The sequence below is a fragment of the Suricata suricatta genome, chromosome 15 (genome assembly GCF_006229205.1).
Source record: "Suricata suricatta isolate VVHF042 chromosome 15, meerkat_22Aug2017_6uvM2_HiC, whole genome shotgun sequence".
NCBI lineage: Eukaryota > Metazoa > Chordata > Mammalia > Carnivora > Herpestidae > Suricata > Suricata suricatta.
The window spans coordinates 32,851,822-32,866,326 of record NC_043714.1 but is presented as its reverse complement, the minus strand read 5'-3'; the positions used below and the strand labels follow the sequence as shown (position 1 = coordinate 32,866,326).

General features: G+C 31.5%; 1 protein-coding gene across 2 annotated transcripts in view; it reads right to left on the bottom strand.

Annotated features, from left to right (window-relative positions):
* The window catches only part of LOC115279492 (cyclic nucleotide-binding domain-containing protein 1-like), a 242,790-nt gene that overhangs the window by 79,127 nt on the left and 149,158 nt on the right, over positions 1 to 14,505 (bottom strand). For both annotated transcript variants that reach the window (XM_029924032.1, XM_029924033.1), the window contains exons 6-7: positions 12,045 to 12,154; positions 10,100 to 10,250 (exon numbers count right to left, since the gene is read on the bottom strand). In XM_029924032.1, coding sequence (XP_029779892.1) covers positions 10,100 to 10,250; positions 12,045 to 12,154 — 261 coding nt within the window. The remainder of the gene's footprint in view (positions 1 to 10,099; positions 10,251 to 12,044; positions 12,155 to 14,505) is intronic.

The window sequence follows — 14,505 nt, the reverse complement described above, 5'->3', positions numbered from 1 at the left end:
ATATTTCTATTAAATTACCCAAATCTAAAATTCTATGACTATACATGCTAAATGTGTGCCAGACACTTTTCTAGGTTCTTTCACCTATGCCAGGATCTTTCTAGAAAGAGTCACATGAATAATGTCAGATAAGATATCTGACATAACATATTTTTATATCAACGTTTACCGTTAAAATGTTAAGATCTAAGGGCTAGAATGACTTTTTACAATCACAATTCACAGTAAATGATAGAGCATGAATTAGAGTGCTGAATTTTTTAACTGAAACACTCATGATCTTACTATATCATAGTGTCTTAAACAAAGGAGAAAATTAATGAAGTAATGTATATGCTTCATAGAAAAGGAGGTTTTTCTATAGGTCACAGAGAGTAGATATGATTTTGATACGAAGTTAGGACATAAAAAGGGCTTTTATAGTGATGGTTTATAGTGATGAATGAGAATGTCTCCTGAGGGGGAAAAGGCCTTAAGGGCTCAGCCTGATTGGATCAAATACTGAGACGGAGGGAATATATAATGTGGATGAGATGAGATAATCACAAATTGTACCATTCTTTACTGGAGGTCTAGACTTTATAGAAACAAATGGGTTCTAAGGGTGAAAGCTCTTAGGTTAAAAAGTTAAATAGTTTCTTAACTGCAATTCCTAGCACTTCTAACATACTAATTTGAAATAGAGCTCTACAGCATGTGCAGTTTCCTGGCTTAGTGATCACAGTTCCTGTAGAAATCATTCTTAAACTCTCTTAAAGCCTTTTTCTTACAACTAGAATGTAATCATATATAATGTCGTGGCCCGGCAAATTGAACATTTTTTACCTCTGTCTACCAGTCCAGACTTCTCTCTTTACTACCCCCTCATGACTGCTTCGGTCTCGTTTTTGATATTCATGCCACAATCATGCCCTTCTCAGAACTTTGATGCCTGCTCTTCCTTCAGCTTCAAATCCTGATCTCCAGTTCTGCACATTAATTGGCTCCTTTTCAACATGCAAGTCTTAACCTCAGATGTTACCTTCTCAGACAGCAACAGAACCCCACAATTAAAGAAGTACCTCTAAGCAGTCCCTGGTCTATCACTTGTTATTTTTTCCTCACTCATCTGAAATGGTTATTGGGTTTCTCATCTTTGTGTTTGTTTAATTGTGTATTGTCTATCTCTTCTCTCATCTTTTTGCTTTCTCTTCAAAATGTCTTAAATTTGACTTCTCTTTGTGTTAACTGCCACCACATAGTATCTTCTATAGTATTGATTATGTTCCAGAAATATGTAACTATCTTATCAGATGTTTGTAAAAGATTTTATCAGTGGATTTTTAAAATATATTAATTTTTTAAAGAGCTGAATTTATGTTTCTGCTATCTCTTGTCTATGTGATATTTTTATGATAACACTATCTAAAAATGATTTTAAAATTTATTCCAAAAATTAGCATATACCTTCTTTATGCATATTTATATTCTTATTCTTAAATGTGTCTTGAAAATCTTTTTGAGTATAAGATTTCTAAATGTTAAGAATACAAGAATAACCATGAAAAACATATTCATTTAATGTCCTAATTTGGAAATTTTTACTTTTCTAAGAACCCCTCAGAAAATTTTGCATTTTTTCCAATTGTATGACTCAAGGTAGCACTTGCTAGTTGCTATAACAAACAAACCAAAATCATGATTGCTTAATTCAACAAATGTTTATTTGACACTTGCACAAAGTCTAAGACAGATGTTCCTGGCTGAGCTAGTCTTCTGGGAAGTTCCATCCAAGGAAAGGATCCCAGGATCCATGGTTCCCACTCTCATGTGTTTCTGCTGTCTTGGAGCACTTCACTTCCAGACAGAGAGTGAGGTCATGGAAGATTGTATCTTTCACGGCCAGGCTATAATAATTTCCCTTTATTCTATTAGTCAGAGCCAGTTGCAGGGCTCCAACATAATTGCAAGAGAGGCTGGGGAACTTAACCTCCCTGTGTGCTCAGGAAGAGAAAAGGGAGATTGCTAAACTTCTAGTCAGTCCTTCCATACAGGTATGCCAGTCTAGAACATGGTAGAGGAAATAAATTTCAACAGTGGAAAAAGAGTCCTCAATGATAGCTTCTTTTACTAAAATTATTGTTATTAAAATCTTGGTTCAAAAAAATCCTAGTGCAAGGAATAAAATTTTAAAATCTTTGTCATTTGTGCATTGTTCTATAAATAGAAGTGAGTTTATCAAGTTACTTATGTGATACATTTTACTCAATTATATTTTCTTAGAAAATATTTACCCATCAGGCATGATACGCTATCAGAAATTCTTGAGAAAAACACTATGCCACAATACAAAATGGATGAAGTGCAGAGTAAATATTCAATTTAATTATTACATTTCAGTGGGTATATTACATCTTAAATATAACTGCCATGTGCCTGCTGATGGGATACAGTATTGTCTACATTCTGATTTTATTTTCCATGAATTTTTTTATAAGGGAGTCAGGATTGTGTAAGTGATTAGATTTGCCAAATAATAAAACCAAAAGAACATAAAAAATACTATACTATGAAAGTGTGGTTGGAATGATCAGAAGCTGTAACATTGAGTTAGTTAGATACAAACTATTGTAGACTGTAACAATTAAGTAAGCATTTGCAATATAAATATTAAAACTTATTAAAATATAATGTAATCTTAAGCTTATACAATTACATAGATATATGCATAGATCTTGAGTCTGTAGATATATTGAGGCATATAATTTACAGAGAAATTTAATCTGAAGTTTTATATGAACTAATTCTAAAAACAAGTATAAGATATACTGGGTTCTCATCAGTCTTTGGGTTGAATTTCATATTTGATTAATTTGTGTTGTCTGTTAAACCAGCAAGGCATTCTGCATGGCATATTAATTTCCAATTAGCCAAAAATTTATAATAGTTTCCTTTTACTCATAGGCAATTATAAATTTGAAGTAAACAAAACATTTTTAACGTAAATATAACACATTAACTCTAACTTTACAAGACTTGTCATTCAAATTCTCTGTTGAAAGTAAATTCAAGATTAAGGTTTCATGTAGTTACAAGATTAAAAAATCGAAACCTATGAAAGTTAAGGACTAAAATTGAACTACTTATTGTTGTCAGAATGCTTCATGTCCAGGGAAGAGATGCATCATTAACTCTGCTTTTGATACATGACTTAAAACTGAAATTCTGCCCTGCTGAATGTCAGATTTTGTTATTTGCAATCAGGGTCAACTATATTTCAATACCACCTATGTGTATGATGGCTTCACTTAAATCCATTGAGCTGAAGCTTGTGTAATTCTGGGTCAGTAGAAATATTACTGGTCATTGATCAACATTAGAAAAGTCTAGTTTCCAATAACACTTGTTTTTTTTCTTGAGAAAAAAATATCAGCCAATATTTAAACCTATTAGTTAAAAGAAGTAAATTCTGCCTTTCTTTATTATTAAAAGATGTCATCCATCTACTTCTATATAAGATAGTTGATAGTTACATATTTTTAAGATTTATAACATATCAACTAAAAAATAATCTGTCTTAAGGTAAATATATAGTTGTAACTAAAAAATGATGAAACTATCAGAAATGAAAAATAGGGAAGGAAAGAAATACTAGTGTGTGTTTATCTAGATAAAAGAAATTACCACAATTAAAAGTTAAGGTGACATTGTTCTTTCTGGGAATCTAAGAAAAGTGGAAAATATCACTGATTACATGGTTTACAAAAAGGAGACACACTATCTCACACATAATGAAAACTTGTTCTGGAAATCTAAGAAAATATATATGTAAATTGATTGAACCTAACATTAAGAATTTTGCTGCATATTCACTCATGTGTGGAATTTAAGAAACAAAACAAACAAGCAAAGGGAAGAAAAACAGGGAGAGGCAAACCAAGAAACAGATTCAACTGTAGAGAACAAACTGATGGTTAGCAGAATGGAGGTGTGTATATGGGGGGGATAAGGTTAAATAGGTGATGGGGACAGAGGAGGGCACTTGTGATAAGCACCTCGTGTTGTACAGAAGTGCTGAATCACTATATTGTACACCTGAAACTAATATTACACTGTTCATGAACTAACTGAACTGAACTAACTACAGAAGTGCTGAATCACTATATTGTACACCTGAAACTAATATTACACTGTTCATGAACTAACTGAACTGAACTAACTACAGAAGTGCTGAATCACTATATTGTACACCTGAAACTAATATTACACTGTTCATGAATTTAAATAAAAACTTAAAAAAAAGAATTTTGTTATATAAAAGTTTAGATATTTTATTGTATTTTATTTTTAAACATTTTTTTAGAGAGTGGAGCACAAGTGAGCGAGGGGCAGAAAGAGAGAGAGAGAAGTGGGGCTCACCCACAGCAGGGGTTGTGTTCACCAGAAGTGGGGCTCATTCTCACCGAATGAGAGACTGGAACTCATGAACTGTAAGATCATAACCTGAGCTGAAGTTAGATGCTTAACACCCATGCACCCTAAAAGTTTAGGACTTTCCATGAGACAGATTATTGATATGTATGAGTATCAGAGAATGAAGAAAGCCATTCATTTCTGGACAAATAAAGTATCACATAACAAAGAACTATTGTTATTTAATCTTCAGTGCCATCCGTGTTTATTAAATCATAGATAATTTCCTCCTAACATGACCTTCCAAAATATCCATCTTGGAGACAATGTCAATAGTAACCCCTATCCAGAAAACTAACTGAGACTTTATAGAGATACTTGGAAATCAATAGGTTTGGGGGGAGGGGAAAGGATTGACTATCCATAAAGAATCTAGGTGCTATGGGATATAAAAATTAACAATGGCATATTCCTTGACCTAAAGAAATTTATAATCCAATTAGCAGGATAAGAAATAAATACTGATTGAGCTGGAAATTCTATACTAGTAGTCCTAAAAAGGACCATGTAAATACAATACTAGAATTATATTCAGTATAGCACTCATTGTGTATTTTAAATGAGTGTCAATATGTCAAAAGGTCACCATGATCTAAAGTCATCAGTACAACTTTACAGAGGAGGAGGACTCTGTAATGTCTTGTCACTTATTGAGCATCTATTGTTAATGTTTTCTTTTGAATTCAAAGTTTATTAGGAAAAGCAGATCTGTAGACATAAAATAAAATAATGTACTATGTGTAGCAAGAAGTATGTTTATAAGGAGTAATTTCCTAGAAACAGGAAAATTCTAATACTTGGAATTTACAAGTATAAATAATGATTTTCCCGCCTTAAAAAAATGGTTTTTCAGATGGTAAAGGAGAGAAAACCCATTTCAGAGAAGTGCTAAGAAGCATAAAACAACATGGCATTTTCCAGAAATCATACTCAGTTCAATATTGATGAGCAGTGAAGCAATAAGGATGAAGAGATAAGTGGTTTGGCAGAGCCCATACTGCAATCGATCGTAAGCTGTCTTATGAATCTTCAGCTTTCTATAGAGTTCAGAGTTTCTCAATCAGTGTGTAACCAAAGGCTTAAGGTGCAGTGAGATACAGATGATCTCCTCAGTCCTGGTGGAGCTAAAAGTGATTGAGATGTAAGGAATCTGATAAGTCATAACTTACACTGAGAACAATGTATCTTCCTCTATTTACCCTAAATTTTGTTAAAATATCACAGTTTTGTGAGTTTCATGCTATGGATGATGGGAGTCAACAAAATGAATTAAGTAGGGGGGAGACTGAAAGATTTGCATTGTAGCAAGTTTAATTAGGGACTGTATGAATAATGGACTAGAAATAATAAAGTTAGAGACAGGGAGGCTAATTAAGTGGCTACAGGAAATCTAAGTTGATGATAATTAAATTATGAACTAAGATATGGCATTGGATATAAAGATGTGGAAAGAAATTTAAGGGGTATTTAGGAGGGAGAATTGATAGAATTTGGTGGTACTACAACTTTTCTCAACTCCAGGAGTGTGCATGTTATACATAGGATGCAACAAAATGGTGTGTTCGTGTTCCACACAATGACCCAGTAGATGTAGGGATTTCTGCATTTTAGAGGAAATATTTATTACTGACTTCTTCAGGAGACAGGATTATGAAAAACTTAACATTCACATTCATCCTGCCATGTCAATCATTCCTATCCTGGAACAAAGATGGAGATACTAAGTTTTAACATTTCCTCTCCACCTTTCCTGGGATCCAGCTTGTCTACCACAAAGGATGTTTCTTCCTATTTCTCCATAATTTCTACTAGGAAACCCTACTCTGTCTTCTGTGTCAGAAGATATTTGGTGGTCTACCATTGCCAATGATTCTGTAGGTAATCCAGGTGAATTTGGCCTTCCAGAATAGGACTCTAGTCTACAGATAATAAGAACTAAATTCTCTAATTTTTGTCAAGAATAAAGCTGCTATTTTGATCTCCCTTCTACTCTATTCTTTTGTTCTCATTTGCTTTAGAACTCTGGCAAATAAAAGGAATGCTATCTATTGGGCTTATTTTTTTATTTATTTATTTGGGCTCTTTTAAATTCCAAAATGGCTTTGAGGACTGAGGAAAATGACACTCGAGCAATCAAAAGAAGACACATGATTATTTCATGATATCTTCCTAAGGCAAACTAATTTCCTCAAGAAAGACTTACTTTTAAATGTCTGCAATATATTCAAAATATTTGGAGGGTTTTATCATTAACAAAAAAGTTCTTCAATGTATTTATAACATGTCTATTGGAATAAAATAACATACTGAGAAACAGTTATATGAAATATATTTTTTTCACTCAAAACTTTGTCCATAAAAACCCAAAATAAAACAAGAATTTTATTCAAATTAATTTGAATTTTTTCTTTTAACAACAGTCATGATGTGGAAAAAAGATTCATAAGAGAAAATATACTTTTAAGCCTCATACCATATTTTTAAATTGGAAATGTATTTTTATAGCAAAATTTTATCATACAGCAAATACAAAAAACAAACGAAAGGGAAGCATATTTACTCTGGCAAATTGTGCAAAAGTTTTGGCTCTTCTGACTAACATTGTTACCAAGAAGACACCTCGTTATAACTTGCCTCAGCAAGTAGAAATACTGATGGACTGGGAAGTAGATCTTTTTGATAAGAATGTATTCATTGCTCCTGAAATGTTTAAAAGACCTATCTACAGTAAAAAAAAAAAAAAAATCTAGTCCTAGGCTTTTAATTAAGAGAATCATTATCAGACATAAAGGCCTTTGGACATTCTTTCCATTTAAAAACAAACAAACTTTCAGAGAATTTGTAGTGATGTCACCTTGAAATTGAAATTTTCCTTGTTGGAAAGACAATTTAAATCTATAGCTATCCCTTATTTTTTCAGTCATGAATAGTTGAATGAGATATAATTAAAAACAGTGGTAATTCATTTTTTATATGAAAAGCAATTCTTTTTCATCACCAAAGCAGTATATGTGTTTTAATGGTAGGATGAGATTTCTGATATCAGTAAAATTAAAATAGTTAGTATTCATAATTTTAATCTAAGTAATTTGAGGTATAAGTTCCGAATCTGGACACAAAATATATTACCTTCATAAAAATAATCTGATGAACTATATTCCCAGTAGCATTATATAAAAAGAGTATATTTATATTTGCTTAAATTTAATAACATTTCTATTCTCATTTTTATTTAGATGTTCAAAGTAATGTCTGAGAACCATGTACATAAATTTGAAAAATAAATTCTTATCTCCAAAAGTAAACAACCTAAAAAAAGAAATCACTCTTCAAGTATTTTTAAATATTTCAAAACTAATTATTGCATGGCTTCCTTTATGATTATTGATAGTTATATATATAATTCTCATGATAAAATATTTAACATTTATATAATCTCTCATGTTTCTTAAATTCTGTTCTACCTATCCCCAGGTATAGTTATGGTAAATGCATTGTTCCCTTTATGTATTTACTAAATATTGTTGATAAACTGTATCATTTAAGCAACATTGTCCTTTCAATATGATTTGTTAAAATCATATTAAAATATGGGAATAAATAGAGTGATTTGTATACTCAAGAAAAGATGAACTTTAATTTTGGTTTTCAGCAATATATTTACAATTCTAAAGAGAAATAGTACAATTTAACAATCTTTGATAGATTAGAAAGCATAGGAAAAGTAATACACATATGACTGAGGATTCTGTCAGAGCACATCGGTTTTATTTATTTTTTGTTTATTTGTTTAATGGACCATCTCAAACATAAACAATTATTCCTAACACCAGTGTAATATACCAGATAATAACAATATCATCCTGATTACAAGATCACACATCCTGGGTTTTGCTCATGTTTATTATTCTACTTTAATGCTTCCATTTCTCATCAACTTGATATTTTTTAAGGCACATTTTATTTTCCCTTAAGTCCTTCCCTATGCTATTTTACAAAGATGGATTCATATATCAGATGATAAAGAGTGGAATAGATGTAAAAAGAATGAAGTAATATGAAAATTCAAAAATAGGGGCACCTGAGTGGCTCAGTCGGTTAAGTGTCCTACTTTGGTTCAGGTCATGATCTTAGGGCTCATGAGCTCCAGCCCAGCAATGGGCTCTGTGCTGTCATGACAGCTCAGGGCCTGAGCTGCTTCAAATTCTGGTTCTCCCTCTCTCTCTGCCCCTCCCCACTCATACTCTGTCTCTCTAAAATCCATGTAAACATGGACCCACACCATTCAAACCTGTGTTGCTAAAAGGTCAACTGTAAAATATTTTGTTTTCCTATAAGTCATGGCAAAACAAGAAAAATATAGTCCTAAAAAATATTTCTGTTTAGAAATTGTTTAACTAGGCACACAACATATCAGTAGTTTTATAACATCAGTCCTAAATGAAAAAAAACATAGAAGGAAATTTTAAGTATGGACAGCACGTATAAAAAACACCACGAAAGCTTATATTAAGCCATCTATTTTAATTTTAGGTTGACAGACAGCAAAAGAAGATTCTAATACACGATTCCAAGAAGTACTTTCATGTGTGAAATGTTGATTTACACAGTGTATTTGCCTTGCACCAGTTAACATTATTAGTACAGGAAAAGGAAAACCTAGCCTACAACAAGTGAGAATATTATAATTTTAATTGCTGGTTCGTATTTATTTTTAAGTGATATTTACCTTGAGGAGGGTTTATATTTGACTATCACAGAAACAAAAAAATTAATCAATGTTATTTCAAATTTACAACTTAAAAAATGGATATATGAGTTTGAACTTAAGCAAAATCACAGTTAAGCAAGTAGCGAGTAATATTCTTTAAACAACATTAATAAAAACCCTTGAAATTCAGGATAAAAGGATTCAGTTAATCATATGCAGATAATCATGAAAGTGTTTCTAATTGAGTTTATTTAAAGCAAATTTCTCACCCATTTAATGTCTATATGTTTTTCCTCTTTTATCCTTTATCTGTTTGATATTCTTACTTTTATTAGACAAAAATTTTACCTTTCTTTAATATCCTATTATATAATTATTTATTAACCCCTGTTCATTTATCCTTCATAGTCCACTACGTATCTTACTTGAGTATAATGTTTGTAGGACCAAACACAGGTGGCTGCATGAATCTTAAATTATTCTTTTAATATTTCCAGAATACTAGAATTTCAGATAAAGGTTAAAACACCACCAGCCATGATCTTCATATACACTTGATCTATATTGTACCTTGGAAGACAGTATACCTTGACCTGAACTGGAAACATAGAAGCAATATTTGTAGAGATGAAAAACTAAAAGATACTTCATAAAGGAAAAGAATGCTGCTATTAATGATAAGTTGGGAATAAGCAAATATTTTATTAATTTGAAATCATAGTGTTTAGAAATACTGTTAATACATTCTAAAAGTAGCACAATTAAATCAGACAGAATTAAGAGGTGTTAAGGGAGGCTATCTACAGGTATATTGCATCTGTAAATAAAATATATATACATACACTTACTTGAGTGTCCTAATATTTCTATGAAAATTATCCATGCTTATCAAAAACTCATCAAATAAAATGGTATGAAAGACATGCATGTATTTACCAAATAGGTCCTTATCTTCAATTATCGCCATCTCAACCTCTTCTCCAGTAACTATTGTGCATGTGAAAGGAACTTGAAGAAGAATACTAATCTCACCAAAGGATTCCTTCTCCTTAAGTGTACCCATACAAACAAGTTTTTGAATTTTTTTCTGTAAGAGATATAGATTATTGGTGTTCAATGAAACCATGTTTATACAATGGATAAATACTGCTGTCATCAGAAATTCACTGATGTAAATAAAGCATTTTGGTATATGGTATTTAAAACATAATTTCATTTTTTAAAAGTTTTTATTTTTTATTAATACTTTATCGTCAAATTGGTTTCCATATAACACCCAGTGCTCTTAATAAAAAAATGAATTTAAAAAGTAAAAAAAGAATGCAATTTCATTCAAATCAGAGAAAACAGTTATTTACACATGTAGTTAAATTATACAGAACAACTTTCAATTTCTAAGGTAATTGAAAGTACTGTCATTTAGTAATCTACAAAGTATTTTTTTAAAGATTTTTTAGAAAGAGAGTGCAAGTTGTGTAGAAGGTCAAAGGGAGAGAGAAAGAGAGTTTATTTGATGTGGGGCTGGGTCCCACGACCCTGGAATCATGACCCCAACTGAAATCAAGAGTTGGAAACTCAACCAACTGAGCCACCCAGGTGTCCTCAATTTTTTATATACCAAGATGTTTAGGAATGTTGGAGCTTATCCCATTTTTCAAGGTCCTAGGATATCATTTTGTAAAGAGAGCTTAGCTTTGAATGTTTTGTGAACTACCATTTGTTACTTCAGCCCCAGTTCTTGGCTAGACTAACAGAGAATAAGAAAATAAGCACAGATGCCAGACCAGAATTGATGGAATTAATAGCCAAAGATGGAATTCCACTCAGACTTTCTTGTTTAAATAAGAAAGAAACATGGAAAGAGAGTTTGATTAAGGGAACTAGCCATTTTGGTCCAAATTAGACACAGTGGAAAAGGGCAACAGGCTTTCTGTATGCATATCTCTGGAGAAAAAGTTGCAACTCCAAATTATCTTTTTAGAGAGACCTCAACACCATGAAAACAAGGATGAGTTGATGAGCAGCAAGTTAAAAAAAAATGTAGGTCTCAGAGTATGACATGACAGGGACTCAGAAGAGGTGAAAGCCTTTAACAAGTATTCTGGGATTAAAATCAATATCTCACTTGAAGAACTGCCATTTATATAAATGGCAATTCCTCACACTAAATATAACTAGTATAGCAGAATTCAACTAAGTTTACATATTAAACTGACTTACATTGAAGACTGTCTGACTGACCAAAAAAAAAAAAAATCCTAACTTTTTTATCACTCTGCATTAATGTTTTGCCTGTTCTAGAACTTCATAAAACTGGAATTATGCAGCCTGCAGTCTTTGGGCTTTGATGTTTTTGCCCAAGCTAATGGTTTGAGATTCATCCATATTCTTGTGTGCATCATTGGTTCTCTTTATTGAGGTATAGCATTACATTGTATGAATATATCACAATGTTTCTATTTGTTCAACTGTCAGTGGACATTTGGATTACTTATAGTTTTTTTGGCTTATAAAGATTCATGTGAGTCTTTTTGCAGATGTATATTTTTATTTCTCCTGAGTAAATATCTAGATTGAAATTTCTGGGTCATTTGTTAAATGTATCTTAGCCAACCTGATATGCTTGAAGTGGTACCTTGTTGTGGTTTTAATTTATATATCTCTAAGGAATAAAGATATTAATCATCTCTTAATGTGCTTCCAGTCACTCTTATGTCTTACAATTCAATATATCTTACATTCCTTTATCTTACAACTCAGTGAAAAGAAACAATAAAAAATAGTAAAATAATTGAGCAGAAATTTCACAACACAAATAAATATGCAATAATCAGGCAAGATTCAATTGTCATTAAAGAGGATACATAAATTTAAAACTTACCACTTTTTTGGGTTGTAGTTTCATAAGTCCTATAATATTTCTATAAACATTACAATATCCAGAATTAATATAAGCCACAAAAGTAATTATCTTCCCGCTTTCCACTATCACTGAAAATAAAAGAGATAATTCATTATTTACTCTTCTCTACAAAAAATTATTTTAGATGTGACTATAAGAGATAACATTTAATTCAGTAACTATTAATGGCAAATTTCTTAATGGATGGCAGTTTATAGGAATTACTCAGAAAATGATAAAAAATTTACATCTTTTACTTATTATATCTGTAACCTAATATGCAAGTAAATACTGACAAAACTTTGGAGTAAAGGAAACAGTATGCTAGTAAACTGTCAGGTGGAGCAGACGACAGTGTGGGACAAGTCCCAGTGTTTAGCACTTACTGATTTTTATTGTGTTAATATTCCTACCATGGCTAATTTTAAATTGCTAGCTTAACAATCTGCTTTGGTCCAGGCCTGGACCTCTACTAAATATAGCAGTGGTTAAAAGCAATGGCTTTGAGGCCATACAGGTTTGGTTTAAAACCCTAGTCTGACACTTAAAAAAATTTTAAGTGAGAGAGAGAGAGAGAGAGAGAGAGAGAGAGAGAGAGAGAGAGAGAGAGAGGCACAAAATCCAAACAGGCTCCAGCCTCTGAACTGTCATAATAGCACAGAGACCAAAACAGGACTCGCGTTCACAGACCCCAAGATCATGGTCTGAGCCCAAGTTGGACGCTTATCCAACTGAACCCCCAGGGTGCCCTTGCACCTTCTTAAGTGACCTTAGATAAATTATAGAACTTCTCTGAGCTTCAAGTTTTTCATCTCTAACATAAAAAATTGGGAGTGGCTGTTCTATACTCAACACATGGAAATTAAGTGGATATAAAGTACTTAACTCTAAGGTCTGGCATTACTATTACATAACAAATCATGTTACTAATTATCATCACTATTTTCTCAAATTTGTGAAGCCACCCTAAGGCCAAGATATACTTAAAGGTAAACTAGATAATACCTTTACAACTATCAATGGATTAAAAAGCAATGTAAATAAAAACCATCTGATCGAATTAATCTTAAATTATCAACATAATAGGATTTAAATCATAAAATCACTTGGATTTATATGTATTAAAATTACTATTTCAAATTGACTTTCAGGTTTGTTCATTCTAAAACATATCAATATATTTTTCTGAAAATCCCAAACACAAAAGTGATAACATAAATATAAAAATATATTGTATCTTTCCTGTGATTTTTGTAAAGCAGACAATTAAAAAGTATTATCAGTTATTCAAAAGCATTCATTTCATAGTATAAACAAGTATATATTAGCATGAGGAAAAACATTGGTGTTATTGAAAAATAAACTAGAGGATAGCACAGCTCTTTAAAAATTATGGTTAAAAAAGAACAAGGTCACAGTTGGTAAACATAATTTACCATAAGCAAACAATAATTGCCAGTGTACAATGGAAAATACTTTAAGATAAATCAAGTAGCGTTTCAATTATTTTGCTGACATGTTTATCAGAGTATGCTATCTCGCTTTCCTCATATAACATTCAGAGCTCAAAATTTATAATTAAAAAATTAAAAGGTTATTCTACTGTCACCAATCATTTATTTTACTTAAATAAAAATTTATGATAACACTTCTGCTGTCTTATACTGTGTTTCTTACAGGCAAACATTGATACTGTAAATTTATCTTAAGATATAAAAGTAAAGTGTGTCTGTAGAATTATCTGTAAATTGTACCAAATGAAAGGTTATATGATACTAGAGACTATCACATAACTGTTTTACTTCTTTTAGTAATCACTAGGATACAAAGGGAGGCATGGAGGGCATCTGGGTAGTTGGTTAAGCATCTGACTTTTGCTCTGAAATAGAATCGTGGCCACAGTAACACTAATAGAAACTATTTAGGATTCACTTACTTTGTCTTGAGTCAGTTGGCATTTTCCAAAGTAATTTTACCACCCTGTTCAGTAACATCTCTGGATTATAAATGGACCAAGGGATTCAGTATTATAAACAGAGGGATTAATGCCCTTATTACTATGTTTTTTTCATTGCCTTTATGTTGACTTTTTAAAAGTAAATGAAAAATCTAGCTTGTTTTATTGGCTTTTGGCAAGATTCTATCTGTTTTTTACTATCTTGTCCAGTGCTTGAAAGAAGGAACTATTCATAATTCACGCTGTATATTTATAGTGAGAAAACACTGTATTTTAAAAGTCTGTTAAATTAAAAGTTCTTAACCATCCTCATTTTATATAAAACAAAATGACACTAAGATTTTTTTTGAATATAACACAATTTATTTTTTAACATATGCAATTATTTTCCATCATTTACAATACAGTAGTTACAATGACACTCCAAACAGAAAAGCAAAGTAAAAAATCAAAACACCAACTTCTGTTTCATGTAATTAGACT